We start from the raw sequence: 17,500 nt of genomic DNA, 5'->3' as shown, positions 1-17,500 counted from the left end.
CTGAATTACTACCAGCGTTGGTCTTTTACTGGACCTCAGTTCTTAAAACATTACATTTAAAATACTAGACCGATACAGATACTAATATCAATATAGCATTAATAAAGTATTATTGGAGGACCCCCTCGAAAATGAGATGCTTCATCTCAAGGGGTTATCCTCTTAACAATAAATGTCAATAAAAAGTATTTCAGCACAGTATATTTCCAGTTGTCATGGCAGAGCATTTAAACATTCAAAAAAGTGCAGTAGTTGTGTGCACATCCCACCTTTTGGCAACTGGAACTAGCTTCAATCAAAAGAACATTTAAACAGAATACACATGTTCACCCTCCTTGGTTGCACACAGACATGAACTACTGATCTGGAGTCAGGCTGAGCGCCTCTCGTGCTGACCCCTGACCCCTGAGTGTCCACAAGGAGGCGCTGTGGGCCCGGCGGGAGAGTAAACATGCACCGGTCGCTCGGGTTACCTGGTCCCCGCGGTAGAGCTCGGGGAGGCGCCAGAAGAGTATCTCCTGCGAGGGAGAACCGGTCTCGGTACCGGTGGCAGAACCGGCGCTGGCGCTGGTTTTGGTGCCAGAGTCGTGGTGCACCGGGGAAGACTGCACCAGGTGGAGGAGGGAGGGAGGGAGGGAGGGAGGAGAGGAGAGGAGAGGAGCGAGAGAGCAGGAGAAAGAAAGACAAGACAGATCGTAAAGCACTCAAGCAGAGCAGACAATGATCAGCAGAGGAGAGATAAAGAGAAAGAAAGAGAGACTGAGAGTCCATTCTATAGCACCTGTCTAGACTGCACGCTTGGCAGACCTGTCCACTGCACTCCCACTACTACAGATGGGAACAGATGATCACTGACTCACACTACACTACAGCATCAGAGAGCCCACTAATGGCAGGGACACTTAAAACAGACTCTGTGTGTTTCATCGGGAACGTACTGTAACTGTCTCACAAAGCCACACGAACTCTTGTTCACCCTCTCTGGGCTCACAACACACATGCGTCCAGACGGTCAGTGGGATGACTCAGACTCACTGGGTCACCCGTTAACAGGGTTGAATTACGGTTTGTTCATTAACGTCACCTGTGGGACTGGAGCCGCAGGCTGTGTTCGTCCCCAGCACTGAGCGGTTAAAACGCTAACACAATCATTGACTCACACTCACACCCGGAAAGGCAACAAATGAGTCACAGAAGAACGTCCGATGGCTTTGTCACTTAAACATGGACACAAACACACACACACACACACACACACACACACACACACACACACATGCCACACACACAGACACACACAAACACAAACACAAACACACACACACACACACACACACACACACACACACACACACACAATCCTCATATATCCCATGTTCTTGGGATACACTCACATAAAACACAAACCCTGTCTGTTTGATGGGAGCCATCACACTGTACTCATCTGAAGACAATATGCTGCTTATCTGACTGGACCATATAAATCCCTCCCAGGCAGAGCCTGCTGTGTGAGACCCCAGGCTGGGCCTCTGGGGTCAGTTCTGTACCTGTGCGGAGGCGGAGTGCTCGGTGCGGTGGAGGTGACCGGCGGTGCCGGGGGCCCCCACGGCTTTGGCGCGGCCGGAGGAGAGGCTGGAGGCCTGGGGCCCCGAGCCCAGGAGGTGGGCAGGAGGGGCAGGAGGGCCCCCCGGGGAGCCGGAGAGGAGAGCCCAGATCTCATCGTCCTGCAGCTGCGCCTCATCCGACGGCCACTAGGGGGCGCAGGAGACGGAGTGAGCCACAGGAGTCCTTTATGTTCCAACAGGACTGGGGGGGAGGGACGGTTCTAACCATGCACAAAAAGGAGAGGAGCGGGGCTGCATGCGAGATCATGCTCTCTCTCTCTCTCAAACGGAGGTGTTAGGACACATGGGACGCCAGGGAGGCGTTGGGGCTGAGTTATTAAAGCAAAACAATGTGGCAGACTAGCCCCCTCGTGGGCCTCTGACAACATTATTTCTCCATCGTTGGAGTTTCGTTTCTCATAGGTTAGTCTCTCTGTAACGTACACCAATATCACAGATCACTGTACAGCGCTCCGTAGATATAGTATGCCACACAGTCTGGAGATCCAGAGGGCGGTGGAATGGTTAATTAGGAGGGGGTAGTGGGAGGGAGTAATGAAAAGATTAACTGGTCTAGAGTGGGAGAGCTGAGGGGATTTTTCATAGGGGGGAGACCGCTTTCTAACATGGGAAAGCACTGGACGGTTACTTGAACAGAGCCCTAAATTGTTTACTGGAGGGGGAGGAGTGCTGGGAATGTTTACTGTTAACTATCACCACAAAAAATGAAGTTATGTGGTTGCTGCTATTTTTTAATGAGTCATACTATACTCATGTACTGTACCAAAAACACATGCAAGTGTTGGAACACAAAACAAGACTCCAAAACATCAAACTATTAGTTATAGTGAGGCAGTTTTGTAGTTCATTTACAATGAACATTTCTGTTATGCATCCGTTCGATGTTCAAAACAACCAAAATACTGAGCAACAACTCAGAACAGCTTGGATGTTTGGCATTCGTTCCAAGAACTCTTTCAAGTCAGCTTGTGAGCTCGGTGAGTAGTCAAGGTCAGTGCAATTAACCTCACAAGCAAATGTCCAGACGCAAACGTTACACGCATAACACACACACACACACACACACACACACATGCTTGTTATCTGAACCTTTTTTACCTGTGCCGCTCGTCTCGGTCGAGCCAATTTTTTGGTTCCTCCCTAGAAGGAGGCAAGGCGCGCAGTCATGGTTACATTCAAGTGGCGCTTCAAACACAAACATCTGCGCAGCAGACCACTAATCCACCAATGAAACTTGAAACGTCACTGATGGAAAACGGCACCGACACAACATGTCCAGTCACATCGGCCCAGCCACGCCAGAGATCACAACCTCCACTCGCCTGAAAGCATTTAACCCAAACAATAGATCTCTGGGCAACTCCTCTGCTCACTCAGGGGGCCAGAGAATCACCCGTAACGAAGAGAGAGAAGAAAAGAGAGTGCGTATAAAAAGGAGGGCAGGAACTGTGGAGAGACAAACAGAGAGCTTGTAAAAGAAAAGAAGAAGAAAGGTGGAGGAGTTTGGAGTGACGCGGACCCCGTGGGGGGGGGGGGGGGCGTGACGGAAGAGGCTTCTGGCGTTGAGGTGAATGCAGCCGTGGCCTACTGGTTAGGGCTTCGAGCTTGTAACCGGAGGGTTGCCGGTCCGATCCCCGGTCCAGTCCACGGCTGAAGTGCCTTTTTCTTCAAGGCACCTACAGTAACCACTCACTGCTCCCCGAGCGCTGCTGATTGGGCAGGCAGCTCACTGCTCTGGGTTAGTGTGTGATTCACTTCACTGTGTGCTGTGTGTGTTCACTAATTGGGTTAAATGCAGAGACTGAATTTCCCTCACGGGATATCAAAGAAGGATAAATTCATTCTATTCTATTCTACCTTGTCTCCCTTGTAGAGGCTGGGCAGCTGCCAGTAGTGTGGCTCCTGGCTCAGGTGCTGGAAGTGGCTGTAGGAGAGACGCGTGCCCTCCGTGGACACCTCCACGCTGAAGCCGCTGGTGATCGCCGTGCTGCCCTGCCGGTTCACCAGCGAGAAGTCCTGGAAGTTTCTGGGTGAGAAGGAGGTGGACACCTAGCCAGAGAAGAAGGAAGGAGGGGGAGGGGGCATTTTTAGTAGATGTTTTCCCAGAAAACCAAAGCACGTGCCCAGAAATGTGGCACCTACAAACACATAAATATATAAATATATAAATATATAAAACACACAAACGGGGAGAAACATGTTAAGTAAAGGTGTTCAGGGACACCTGTGATTCATCTACAGCTCTAACAAATGCAAACATCACACATGTACTGTACAGTAATTGGCTTGGGGCCAGAAGTGAGCACATTGTCGCATCATTTTCAAATATGGTGGCAGCCGGCTAGGATGCTAACTGGCTGAAGCACACCCTTCAAATTCTGACCCCATGCTCCCAAATCCCCTTCCCGTACCACGTCTCGGTAGTAGTTGGAGCTCTCGCACTTCTGGACGATGCCCATGCAGAAACAGGACAGGCAGCCATCTTTGTTCAGAGGGTTCAGGTAGAAGCTGTTGGGCTTGCACCTATCGCAGTATGGGGCCTCCACGTTCGCCTAAAACACAAATGAAAACAGAAAAAACTCATTTAACCATGTGTGAATGAGAGTCATCGGCACGTACATGCACAGACAAGACATTTGAGTGCAATTCAAACGCCGCTGTTCTCTTGCCTTGCAGCGACAGGCACCGTTGCCAGTGCAGCCTTCACTTCCTCTCTCGTCACACTGGTAGCAGCCTCCTGGAGAGAACAATTCAAAAATCATCAGACAGCGCAAACCAGCTATCATCAGCACCTCTCTCTGTAAAGCATACTTTGGGTGCCTCTCATTTTGGTATTTTATACACCCTCCCTTCCTTCCTCGATCCTCGTCCTCACTGATCTAGATAAAGAATGATGGGGCGGCAACAATGGGACAGTCTATCCAGTGTTGGTTATAGATCAGTGGGAACGAGCCTCGAGGACCGAGCATCGAGGATCGAGGAGAGAGTTTGAGAGCCACCCTCAGACTCAACACCAATGCTTTTTAAGGGAGCACAAACATTTACCTTCGTTATTGCCTCGTGAACAGCTCTGTCCCCTCAATGGATTTCCTGTATATCCAGGTGCACAGCTGCAAAAGAAATGGCAACTATCAACACCTGGCTTCACAAATGAACTATTTTTTTACCCATAGCTTCACAAAATGAACTTATCAAACTTCAGTGACACTCCATCTAACATGGTGCATTTGGTTCAGCAGCACAAGTGGTGACGTACAGTAGAGCTCATTTGTAGTGACAGAGCACAACAGTAGTGACAGAGCACAACAGTAGTGACAGTAGCAGGACACTGAATAGTAAAGGGGGAAACCTTGAATGAAACCAACATTTAAACATAGAGAAAGACATTCAAGTGGTAAACCACGGTAATGTTCGCTAAGCATGAAGAGAAAACCTTGCACACCAGCTTGTAAAAAGTGAACAGTGAACAGCACCAGTTCATTTTGTCATGGCACCACCCATTCATTGACTCCAATGTCTTTAAAAGACATCATAACACCCCATATTATATACAGCACAGAAATAGAGAGCGACTCACAACAGAGAGTTCACAACATCTTCCAACGGCTCTATCTACAGTGCGTCATGATTCACCCAGGAAACAACAAACAAACAGCCAAAGAGCTATGATCAATCAACAGAGATGGTCACAAGTCCCTCAACATGGCACACATGTTGAAACCATCAGTCCAGTCACACTGCACAAGAACATCTTCACACTACTAGAATAACAGCACGAGGTGTCTGGAGAAGAAGCAAGGCAACAGTGAAATGCGACAGCTTTATCCATCACAGACTTCAAGCTGGAAAGCCTGGAAAGCACCCAAGCAGGCCTAGCCCATGGAGGTACTGTATAGAACTGGAGAAAGTGAGGAAATACCGCCCCCATTCACTTCAATGGCCCGTGTTAGGTTATCTAATTAAGCCACAGATACTGTATACTCAGTGGGCTGCTGCCTTCTATAAAAATGGCGTCCAAGATATGCTCATTTTTTAACACATTTCTCACAAACAGGCCAATTGAGTGCCACATTGTTGACGGTCACAAACAATGCTGTCTCTGTGGATTGGCTAATTCCCCTAGCAGGAAATTGTTAGCTCATCCACCAATCCACAAAGACAACAAACTAATGTGTCCACCAGTAACGTGGCACCTAATTGGCATATTTGTGAAAATGTGGCTAGGGGGGAGTCCGTCAGTCACCATTTTTAAAGATGGTGGTGGCCAACTGGGATGCATACTGGCTGAAGCTAACCCTCTAACCCCTACTCTCAGAGCTGCGTTGGGTCAAGGGATGGAGGTTCAACGGTCCTAGGACTCTTACCTGCTCACTGGAAGCTCCAGAGTAGTCCAACAGAACAGCCAACACATGAGGAAGGAACTTCATAACTTTATAACTGCCTTTGAAAAACTGACGTGTCTTTTATTTTTATTTTTAAGGGATATACGGTTAACTAATGCATGAGAGACGAGTCCAAATATCACTGCTATTGGAAATACATGGCCAATAAAACAAAAGCAAGCAAACAAAATGAATGTGTATAATAATGTTAAAGTCAATATACATTAAGTACAATACACAACCTCTATTTACACAAAATGAACGGCCAAGAGTTCAAATGCGCTCCATTTTGACAAAATGCAGAGTCCAATAATGCATGTTAATAATATTGCACTTGGAATGTTTGAGCTTACACAATTTAAAACACATACATGCATTAAGTCATGGCACTGTTGCTGGTAAACTACTTGGATAATCTTGTTGACTACAGACTGATCTTTATTCAACCATGACAGTAATATTCACACTTACACTAACAAATTCAGCATGTAAATCCATCCATATCCAATACTGGATGTAAACCCATCTTCACCCATCTTATAAAGGACAATTGTATGTGGTTTCACTAATTGTCTGCCCTTGAGGTAGTCTATAACAATATCCAAAAAGCACTTAAAATCTGTCCTGCAGCTATACAAAAAAGACATACTGTTCAAGTAAAAAATGTCTGCTTCTAAATATACAGCTTAACATGAACACATGGACATAAAACAGTAATATGTTAATATGACTAGAGAATATGTTACAACAATACATCCAGTGTATGGCACTCAGTTAACAACATAAGTGGTTAAATAATTAAAATAATTTATATCTTAAACTATTTTTCTCTAAAGAGTGAAATTAATCAATTCATATTTGGTGTTCAAATGACTGTGGCCTTCCTTTACCAGACATTTCCATGATTTCCCCATGATTACTCAACCCATAGGGTTAGTTTCCCAATACATGGATTTTGTCTAGTCCAAGAAAACGTTTTTTATTCAGTGAAGATCGTCATTGAAGTTCTCTTTTTGACAAGGACTAGGCTAAATCCCTGTCAGTGAAACAGGCCCTGCAGTGTTTACTGTTATTGTTCACATAGATCAGCCTCATGAACAACAACAAAAAAAACTCCTTCAATCTGTTCTAAAACATGGCCTACAAACTAGCTGAAAGGGTACTAACTGCTACAGTAGTTAGTGAGATCACTTCTTTAGAAAATCGTGGAAACTTTCCATAGGGCAGGACAGAAATGACCCTGACAGTCTGTGCATTGAGGCAAATATATAAGGACAAATCATTCCTCAAAATGCAGATGTCTTCATTGTTATAGTATGTGACACAAAATTGAATTATTTTCTAAGTCCTCTAAAATGTTCTTATAGGATGTCGACGCTCACAGAATATAGTTGGATATACTGTATGAACAGACATACAGAAGGGGTTTCAGCACCGCATAACAGCCAAAGAAGTCCTGGTTGTGCAAGATACCAGGATATCCATACTGCTGAAGTTCGTTAAAACAAAGAACACTGGAAATTTGCTCAGTTTAATGTGTCTATGAAATCATAACTTCATGTTTCTGTCACAAAAGAGACCAAAGCTTCATTACGACTCAGGGATGATTTTGATGGGGACAGCCAGCCGCCCTAGAACTATATGTAGCTCAGCATTTGCAGGGTCCCTCTTGTTGCTCTTGTAATTTCCCTGAAGAATGCTGAGAAGGTCCAAGGCACTGGACTGTGGCTGAGTGTGTTGCCTGTTTTCAGGATTCAATTTGACTCTAGTGTTTGACTCCCTCAGGTGAGTGTGTGAGGAGTGAGGTTTGGGGATTGTTTTGAGTTTTGACTCGCTTTGGCCATTGTGAAGTGGACTATCCAACTGGTACGACGTTTGAGTTTGGTCTTTGCCATTATTGTGTGAGGGTTTCCTAATGACTAATTCTGTGGGAAGTTTACCATCTTCATTAGTCCTCTTAGAGTGACGGGTTCCGTCTCGCTTGGTTTGACTGGAGGACCTGACTGCTGTTTTCTTCTCCCTATTGGTTGGACCTCTAGACGATGGTTTCTCCTCTGGCTTCTTCTGTTTGACACTCTTTGCTCCTGATGGGGGGACTTTTTTACTTTGACTGGAGGACTTCACAGGTGACTTGTGAGTTTTCTGTGTCTGGCCAGAGGCCCTGGGTGAAGATTGCTGCTCTTTCTTAGTTCTGCTAGATGATTTGGCTGTTAATTGGGTCTCTGGCTTACCTTGGCTAGGTGACTTGAGATCTGAATGAGGTTCTTTCTTGGTTGGCCTTCGGGCCACGTCAGCTGATTTGTACCGTACCTTACTTTGGCCAGACACCTCGGAGATTGGTAGGTTTTTCTTGTTTTGTCTTGCAGGTTTGGCAGCAGATTGGTGTGGTTTCTTGCTTTGGCTGGGAATCTTGACAACTGATCCGTGGCCTTTGTTGTTTTTCCTGAGAGGTTTATCAGATGACGGGACCTGTTTTTTGGTTTGGCTTGGAGGTTTGACACCTGATCCCTTCTGTTTCTTGCTTTGATTAGGAGTCTCGACAACTGATCGGTGGTCTTTCTTACTCTGGCTGGGAGGTTTGGCAGTGGACTGTTGCTGTTTCTTGCTTCGGCTAGGAGTCTTGGGTACAGATTGGTGAGGATTTTTGGTTTGTCTAGGAGACTTAGCTGCTGCCTGATCCTCACGCTTACCTTGTTTGGGGTGCCTGGTTGCCGACGAGTTCTTTTCTTCTTTCAAAGGAGGCTTTTTCTTATGAGATGGGGGCTCAACTTGAAACCTTGTAGTTGTTTGACGCCCTCTCGCTTGTAATTTAGTACCACCAGCCTTGGTAGCTTGTGTAGCACTGATATTGTGACCTTTCCCTGATGCCTCCTTCTGAGGAGCCCTGGGCTTTTGTCTCTGAGTTTTTGACTGCGATCTGGCAGTCGTCTCTCTTGCTTTGGTAGATTGAGTCTTTTTCTTTGGTGCTTGCGTGACATTTGAGCTTGAGGACTTCGATTGTTTTTTCTTTATGCTGCTGCCAGTGTTCTGTTTCTTTTTGACAACAGACGGAGCAGTCTCTTTGTCACTCTTTTGTGCCTTAGACCTTGCCGCTGGTTTTGAGGGAGTTTTGGGATTGGACTTCCTTGTAGATGGTGGGGGAATGCTTTCAGGAATAGGCACTCTGGTGACCAAGGCGGGTACTCTGCTCAAGACTGTTGTTCTCCTTTGAGGTCTGGTGGCAGCTCTGGATATAGTGGTGAGTCTAGGGATGGCAGTGCTTGGCGGAAGACCTCTGCCCTCCTGTACGGAGCGAGACATGTGCCTTGTGCGTTTGATCTTGTTGATCTCCTGCGCCAGGGCAGTGAACCCATCTATCAAAATCTCCAGTCTGTCCTCCAGACGGTTCAGTCGGGTCTCCATGTTGGTGTAGTTCCGGGCCAGAATCTCCACTTTGTCCTCCACCCGACCGGAGGCCATTTGGCCTCGCAGCTGGCTGAGCTGAGTGCTCAACTGCTGCTGCTGGGTGCCCAACGTCTGCAGGGTGTCTTTCATGTCCAGCGTGTTCCCCTCCAGCATGAGCAGTCGCAGGTTGAAGCGGTCCAAGTAGTACCGTAGCAGGTAGTCCAGACTCTTCTCGCGGGTCTGCCGACCCGGGGTGAACCGTGAAGGGGCTCGCGTGAGACTAAAGGGGCGATGGGGTCGCGGGGTGACCGGGCGCTGACGCTGCGTTGAGGATAGCAAGATGCGGCCCGCGTGCCACCTCCCCGTTGGCTTAATGGTGACCTCTTCCATGCTGGTAGAGTGAGCGCCACTCCCATCCACGATGCCGGTCTCATTAGTGAAGATGATGGTGTTGTCACAGTTGCCGGGCAGGTACCCTTCCAGGTACAGATCTCCACAGGTGTCATCAGACCGGCTGCACCGTTTTTCAAAATGGCCAGAAAAGCCAGAAATCAGAGAGCGGCTCATCAAAGCCTTCAATGTAACTTGACAACATCCCCCTCCAGTCACCCACCAATTTCCTTTGCACTCAGACAGAGTGGCAAAGTTTCACAAGCCCAGAGATAGATATTTCACATGTCCCTAGCCACCATGACATTTATGCCTTCGAGATCCAGTGTGTAAAAACACCACAGGCATAAACACTGACCACAGAAACCCCCTGATGCCACATGTCTCACATACTAAAGCACTGTAACCGAGCAGTTCAGAGAGCAGGGCCATGGAGAGGAAAGCAGTTACTATAGTTACTAGAACTCTAGTAAAACTGACAGCAAAGCACTACAGCTGAAGCAAGACAGAGGAAGGAAGACAGAGAAAGAGCAAGCAGTCAGGACAACTCAAAGGAGTTCGTATAGCATACTGTGCCACCTCTCAACCAAAATACATTCATATGTGCACCAACGGACAATACACATATCCAATAGGAGCAGGCCTCTTGTGGCCACAGCCAAAACCCAACGAGAGCAGTAAAACATACTTGTGAACAAGAGGGTGTAAAATAAAATCTCAATTTCCCTTGAAAGACAAAAACCAAGCAGACGTGTCTGCAGACAAGTGTGAAGAGTGAAGAAGTGGTGAGTGCATGACACAAAATTGCATCCATTCGATAAGACACTTTGATGGACAATCAAGAAAGTCACTCTCTATACGTGAACTACAATCAGTGAACCAGCTGGCTATGCGAAGCTACTGTAATGTTTATGGTTTCTGGTGCAATTTACTTTACATCAGCAGAGATGATACACACGCCTTACGAGGAGAGCTGGAAATGTCTATCATTACAAAAATGGTAATGACATCCTGGGAGTTAAACGTAGAGGTAAAAACGGTGATTTGCTACATGTTTACAAGAGAGAATAGAATTAGTTGAGGAACACATCTCTCTTTGCTTACACTAAGCCTAGAATTTCCCTTGGAGAAAGGGGTGTAATTAAAATCCCCCTTTCTACACAGCCACATCCACATGGGCTGAGGGAGCAGCTCATATTGCTACTAAAGCCATTCACTTGGTCCTTGAATGTGTGTGTGTGTGTGCTGTTTTGGTGTGTGTGCACTGTTTTTTGGCTCTTGTACAGTATGTGTGTGTGTGCGCTGTTTTTATACTGATATTCCACTGTGTTCTTAATTCAACCGATTCTACTGCATTCTGCAGTATTCTACTGATATTCTATACTGATTGATATGTGCTTCATACTTCTACTTCTGTTCTTCTAATGCTGTCTCTAAGCTCTTATTCATGAACAGCACCGTTTTGTGTCCAACAGGAAGTCCAATCAGCTATGCTTGGGTAACAACCATCAGTAGCCGTCACACCCTCACTAAGACCTCTCTCACACTCTGGGATGGGCGGCAGTGGTCTTTTTTTTTTTTGCTTCTCCCATCCCACCCACACTTAAGCACACCGCGCTCCCCACACCAAGCTCAACATGCTGTGAGCCCAACACCTCTTCAGAGGGGGGGGTGAGCCACTCCCCCCACCACCCCTCCCTCAACCAAAAAACGTCCCGCTCAGCAAAGCTCACCTCTCGCAGCGACGGCCGGTGTAGCCTGGTGGGCACTCGCAGACGGGCAGACCATCGCCGCCCCTGGAGCAGGAGATGGGAGGCCTGCAGGACACACAAACAAACAAACAACGCAATTATTCCACTGAACAACCCTTCTAATTATGTGACAAAAATATAGCCAAAATGTAGTCGTCTTTTGATTAAAGGCTTTTTTACTAGGAGTGCCTCAATCTTTTTTTCACAAAGTTATCTTAGGCTCTTTTTTGAAGAGCACCCTGAACAAAATATTTTGACCCAGAGTAGCGTTCCTTTCTCTCCTTTTTTTCTAACCTTCTAGTTATGTGTGATACTATGCTTGTGTGTGTGTGTGTGTGTCAAGTCCAGTCAAGACCATTTTTATTTCTGCATTTATAGACGGCTGAGCCACTCAAACAAACAAACAACGCAATTATTCCACTGAACAACCCTCTAGTTATGCGTGATATTACTGTATGCTCTTGTGTGTGTATCAAGTCAACGCCTTTTAACTATATAGGAGTGCCTCAAATGTTCTGTTTTTTCTCCTTTTTTTTCTAACCTTCTAGTTATGCTTGATACTATGCTCTTGTGTGTGTGAAATCAAGTCAAGGCCATTTTTATTTCTGCATTCAGTGCTTCACAATAAAGTGCTTACAGTAAGTGCAATAAACAGAGGAATGACCTAAGGCAAAAGAAAAAAAGAAAGACAAGTATGTGTGTGTGTGTGTGTGTGTGTGTGTAACTCACTGGCCAGGTAGCTGATGGCATGGGCAGCGTTGGCATGCGTTGGGTCCACCGGTTGCAGGATTGCCGTAGAAGCCGAGTTTACACTTGTCACAGCGGGGCCCCTCAGTGTTGTGCTGGCATTGCTGCAGGATGTAAACAACAGCACCGCCATTTATGAGAAATAAATAAAAGGACACGGAAATCATCAGACTCTAGCTGTGTCAACGCTAAACTAATACAGTATTTGCATGGGACTCATTTTCAGGTCGGAAAAATCCAGAAATACAGATAAATGTAGAAAAATCACATCCCTAGAGGTGGCTGGTGTGTGTGTGTGTGTGTGTCCTGACTCACCAAGCAGGCTCCAGTCTCTGAGTTACAGCCGTTGGCGTGTCCATGGCAATCACACCTCTCACAGGTGCCAAGGTAGAGGCCTGAACCGGCGCGTGAGTAGCCCTCCGCACATTCCTACACACACACACACACAAACATATGTACACACACACACATGCACACACACGCACACACAAACAGGTGAACAAATGTAACCAGACAAACAGATAGACATATATTCTCAACACACACAAAGACATCAGAGACACAGGAGAGACAGTGTGTGTGTGTTACCTGGCAGGATGGTCCGGTGTAGCCAGGGGGGCAAGCACACTCTTCCACCTCCAATGCTCTTTCATTGCCCTGGTTGTGTGGCACAGCAATGTCCATCTGGATGTCTGAGAGACTGGAGAACACACACACACACACACACACACACACACACATTGTCAGATGTTATCAGATAACTTACACTAAAATGTCCCTGAATGGTTATCACAATCACATTACTTCAGCGCTCCATTGAGGTCTAAGCACTGGAATATGGTGAGTCAGGCATTGCATGTGTGCGTGCATGTGTGTGTGTGTGTGTGTGTGTGTGTGTGTACCTGCTCTCTGCCATGTTGTCTGCATATGTAGCTCTGATCATGAAGACTGTGATGTCTGCAAGAGCCATGAGGAGGTGCTCTCTGGTGGCGGGCTTTCCATCAGCTCTCCTCCAGTTAGACTGAAAACACACACACACACACACACGCACACACACACACACACACACGCACGCGCACACACAAACACGCACACACGCACACACACAAACACACACACACACACACACACACACACACACACACACACACACACACACACACACACACACACACACACACACACACACACACACACACACACACACACACACACACAAACACACACACACACACACACACACACACACACACACACACACACACACACACACAGACACACACACAGATTGAAACAAGACAGACACATGCTGTACAGTAGATGCATAGCTAGCTACAGCTCAGCAGGAATGTGGGCACAAGGTCCCAAGGCTGGCAGAGAAGGCTACTGGAGGCTGGCGCGCGGGCACGCACCTCTCTGAAGGTGACGGTCACGGAGGTGGGCACGCGTGGCAGAGGCTTGCTCTGGGAGAAGTGCTCCAGGAAGATGCCGTTGCCTTGGAGAACCACGTCCGGCTTGTCGTCGATCACCTGCGTGCGAGTACGCGGCTCGTAGCGCACCTTGTAGCGTAGCTCCCCTCCATACGCAGTCACCTGTGCACAACACACGCCCCACTCACTTAGCAAACAACACAACCTGGGTTCAGGGTGGACTAAAACCCTGAGGTGACAAAATCAGGCAATAAGGGGAGGAAACAACTAAATGTATACATTAGTGCAGGGGTGGCCAACCAGTCTAGCATGAAGAGCCAAAAAAAAATCCACAAAAGTCAAAAGAGCCGCACAACAAAAAAGGCGTCCATACTACAACAGCACAACATTAGGCCTACAGTTATAGCTCCTTTGTTTTTCATTTAAAGTAAGACACTTGGCAGATGCTCAATGATCATTGATAAATGATCATTGGAAAATGAAAAAAGATCAGACACACATCAAATCCCCCCTCACTGAATGACTTATAGGCATGAGCAATGCTCCAACACCTGATAATGCAATGTCAAGTGTTCAGTTAACTTTTAAAAAGAAAATAAACAAAAAGAAAACGAGTGACTGACGTCTATAGCCATTACCAGCCTACTTGCAAAAGTATGTAGGAAATGTTCAGGTTTGAAGCTTTATGAATCCGTGGCATACCAAGTACCAAACTAATGTGTAGGCTAGAAACATATCACCTCCGCAAATGAGGTTATGTTTTCATCGGGGTTTGTCTGTTTGTTAAGCAAGATGTTAAGCGGAGGCGCGAGATGTTAAGCAGGATGCGCGAGGCGGAGTTTTGCGATCTCAGAGTGCTTTTGTTTTGATTACTTTGACATATTAACCAGAGGGGTTATGTTACAAAACGATAAATGGTCCTTTTCAATGGCACGTGTTCCTTCTACTTACGATTAGCTTCAGGGTATTCCTGATTGCAACAGTAGCATTAAACCTGGCTGAAGAATAAACACGTCTGCTTCGTTTTGGCCAATTCCTATCCATATCATGACGGTACAATTATTGTTAACTATTAATAATTACTTTTGGCAATAGGCTACTATCAAATTCTGAAATTATTTTTTATTTACCGGAAATAAAGGCTATTTCAAAAGGAAAACGTTTAGGTCCGAGGAGAAGTGAGAACATCAGTTGAGCAGCCGTGAGCCGCACGAGAGGAGGCAAAGAGCCGCATGTGGCTCGCGAGCCGCGGGTTGGCCACCGCTGCATTAGTGCAATATAGGTATGGGGTTTGTGGAACATAGGATCAAGGTCATAAGCAGAAGACACATGCAGCGGAAATCACCAACTGAGAATCAAGATCCAAGTGCACTATCAAGATAAAATATTAATTCTCGTATAATTCCACATGATATTATGCTTCATAGTCATAGTGTGTGTGTGTGTGTGTGTGTGTGTGTGTGTGTGCATGTGTGTGTGTGTGTGTGTGTGTGTCTGTGTGTGTGTGTGTGTGTGTGTGTGTGTGTGTGTGTGTGTGTGTGAGTGAGTTGAAGAGCGCTGATGGCGGTGCTGGTCACTGACCTTGTCCCCTCTGAAGTTCTCGGGCAGCACCCAGTAGTAGATGTCTGTGGGCAGGGTGTAGAAGGAGCGGTACACCACCTCCGCCGGCCCGCGCTGGCTCACGCCCTCCGTGATGCTGCGGCTGTTGGCGGCGTTGGAGAGCGAGAAGAGCTGCCCGTTCACACCGCCGTGCACCTGCAGGGGAGGATGTGCACACACACACACACACACTCTGGCTTCACACTCTCTCTCGTTGTGTCGGTCTTTCTCGCTAGGTACTGTAGGATGCCTGGTGACGTGCTCTTGAGTCGGGTATAGTTTATGTTGCTTCCAACATTACACTCGTACTGTATGAGCTCCCATCCAGGGCGCATCAGAGTGCACCAGATTGTTTACACATGTATTTTTAAATGTGACCATTTGTGATGGAACACATTTTAAAAGCACGTTAACAGGGTCTGCATGTGCGCGCGTGTGTGTGTGTGTGTGTGTGTGTGTGTGTGTGTGTGTGTGTGTGTATGTGTGTGTGTGTGTGTGTGTAGGGGTGTGTGTTTCTACCTGGTCCCTGGTCCAGCTGGAGCTGGCGCACTGCTTGGTGACGCCCATGCAGAAGCACTGCATGCAGCCCTCAGGGTTGGCACCGCTCAGGTGGAACGTGCCAATCTTGCACTCGTCGCACAGCGCGCCCGCCACGTTAGCCTGGCAAGGGCAACAACAACATCAACAACAACAACAACAGCAACAACAGCTTCGGTTAGCACTGAACACAGCACAGCACAGACGTCATGAGGATACACCAACAACAGTCAGGTAGTGTGTAGTCACTAGTCAGTGATTATATATACATTATGATTATATACATAATACATAATGTGATGATATAATGTATAGCTTCATACCTTGCATTGACAGGGTCTGCTGTTGACGGAGCTGACAGTTCCTCTTCCGTCACATTTGGAAGTGGCTGTCAGCAAGAAACAAGGAATATCAGAAAAAATGGTCAAACATGCAAGCATGGTGTGTTCAACTCACCTGATCTAACAAACAGGTATGTAACGTACAGTATAAAGGACTTTTCTACTGTTCTACAGGAAGTATTACAGTAATAGGGAGGGAAAGAGAGAGAGAGATGTGGGGAACTCACAGTCAAGAACACATTTGCCGTTGGGCTGCAGAGGGTTACCCACGTATCCAGCTGCACATCTGTGAACATGTCCACAGCACTTTAGCACGACAAAATCCACAATAACATAAAACAAAATCCACAATAGCATTAAAACCCCACATCAGCAGTAAATCAAGTCTTTCATAGCTGTTCACTCCATAACAATGATGATGATGATGATAATGATGATGACGAAGAAGAGGACAACATGGCTTGCTCACCGTTCGCAGCGGCGGCCGGTGTAGCCCGGCCTGCAGGCATCACAGGTGGCCTGGTTATCATGGTCCATGAAACAGGTGTCGGAGAACCTGCAGGCAGACACAGCAACTCATGAATTAGACTGACAGCTGTGCAGCTAACTGAACAAATGGAGAGCTGTGACAGAGATCTGACTGGAGGAGTGTGTGTGTGTGTGTATGTGTGTGTGTGTGTGTGTGTGTGTGTGTGTGTGTGTGTGTGAGAGGTCTTGGTGTAGGGGCAGGTGAAGTGTGTGTGTGTGTGTGTGTGTGAGAGGTCTTGGTGTAGGGGCAGGTGAGGTGTGTGTGTGTGTGTGTGTGTGTGTGTACCTGCGTGAGGTCTCGGTGTAGGGGCAGGGGCAGGTGAGGTGTGTGTGTGTGTGTACCTGCGTGAGGTCTCGGTGTAGGGGCAGGGGCAGGTGAGGTGTGTGTGTGTGTGTGTGTGTACCTGCGTGAGGTCTCGGTGTAGGGGCAGGGGCAGGGGCAGGTGAGGTGTGTGTGTACCTGCGTGAGGTCTTGGTGTAGGGGCAGGGGCAGGGAGGTGTGTGTGTGTGTGTGTGTACCTGCGTGAGGTCTCGGTGTAAGGGCAGGGGCAGGTGAGGTGTGTGTGTGTGTGTACCTGCGTGAGGTCTTGGTGTAGGGGCAGGGGCAGGTGAGGTGTGTGTGTGTGTGTGTGTACCTGCGTGAGGTCTTGGTGTAGGGGCAGGGGCAGGTGAGGTGTGTGTGTGTGTGTGTGTACCTGCGTGAGGTCTTGGTGTAGGGGCAGGGGCAGGTGAGGTGTGTGTGTGCGTGTGTGTGTGTACCTGCGTGAGGTCTCGGTGTAAGGGCAG

At 47.3% G+C, this 17,500-nt stretch overlaps 1 protein-coding gene across 1 annotated transcript in view; it reads right to left on the bottom strand.

Moving 5' to 3' along the window:
• hspg2 (heparan sulfate proteoglycan 2) overlaps window positions 1-17,500 on the bottom strand; it is a 123,287-nt gene that overhangs the window by 48,849 nt on the left and 56,938 nt on the right. The window contains exons 19-37 of the mRNA XM_062540894.1: window positions 17,474-17,500; window positions 16,656-16,742; window positions 16,414-16,472; window positions 16,169-16,233; window positions 15,828-15,968; window positions 15,291-15,464; window positions 13,692-13,871; window positions 13,182-13,300; window positions 12,868-12,979; window positions 12,595-12,708; window positions 12,262-12,383; window positions 11,515-11,598; window positions 4,671-4,735; window positions 4,295-4,362; window positions 4,037-4,177; window positions 3,483-3,674; window positions 2,724-2,765; window positions 1,548-1,751; window positions 474-605 (exon numbers count right to left, since the gene is read on the bottom strand). The exon at window positions 17,474-17,500 is cut by the window's right edge and continues 101 nt beyond it. Of these exons, the coding sequence (XP_062396878.1) occupies window positions 474-605; window positions 1,548-1,751; window positions 2,724-2,765; window positions 3,483-3,674; window positions 4,037-4,177; window positions 4,295-4,362; window positions 4,671-4,735; window positions 11,515-11,598; window positions 12,262-12,383; window positions 12,595-12,708; window positions 12,868-12,979; window positions 13,182-13,300; window positions 13,692-13,871; window positions 15,291-15,464; window positions 15,828-15,968; window positions 16,169-16,233; window positions 16,414-16,472; window positions 16,656-16,742; window positions 17,474-17,500 (2,128 nt within the window). The remainder of the gene's footprint in view (window positions 1-473; window positions 606-1,547; window positions 1,752-2,723; window positions 2,766-3,482; window positions 3,675-4,036; window positions 4,178-4,294; window positions 4,363-4,670; window positions 4,736-11,514; window positions 11,599-12,261; window positions 12,384-12,594; window positions 12,709-12,867; window positions 12,980-13,181; window positions 13,301-13,691; window positions 13,872-15,290; window positions 15,465-15,827; window positions 15,969-16,168; window positions 16,234-16,413; window positions 16,473-16,655; window positions 16,743-17,473) is intronic.

The sequence above is a fragment of the Sardina pilchardus genome, chromosome 7 (assembly GCF_963854185.1).
Source record: "Sardina pilchardus chromosome 7, fSarPil1.1, whole genome shotgun sequence".
Classification (NCBI taxonomy): domain Eukaryota; kingdom Metazoa; phylum Chordata; class Actinopteri; order Clupeiformes; family Clupeidae; genus Sardina; species Sardina pilchardus.
The sequence above is the reverse complement of the archived record's forward strand: the minus strand, read 5'-3'. Positions and strand labels throughout refer to the sequence as shown.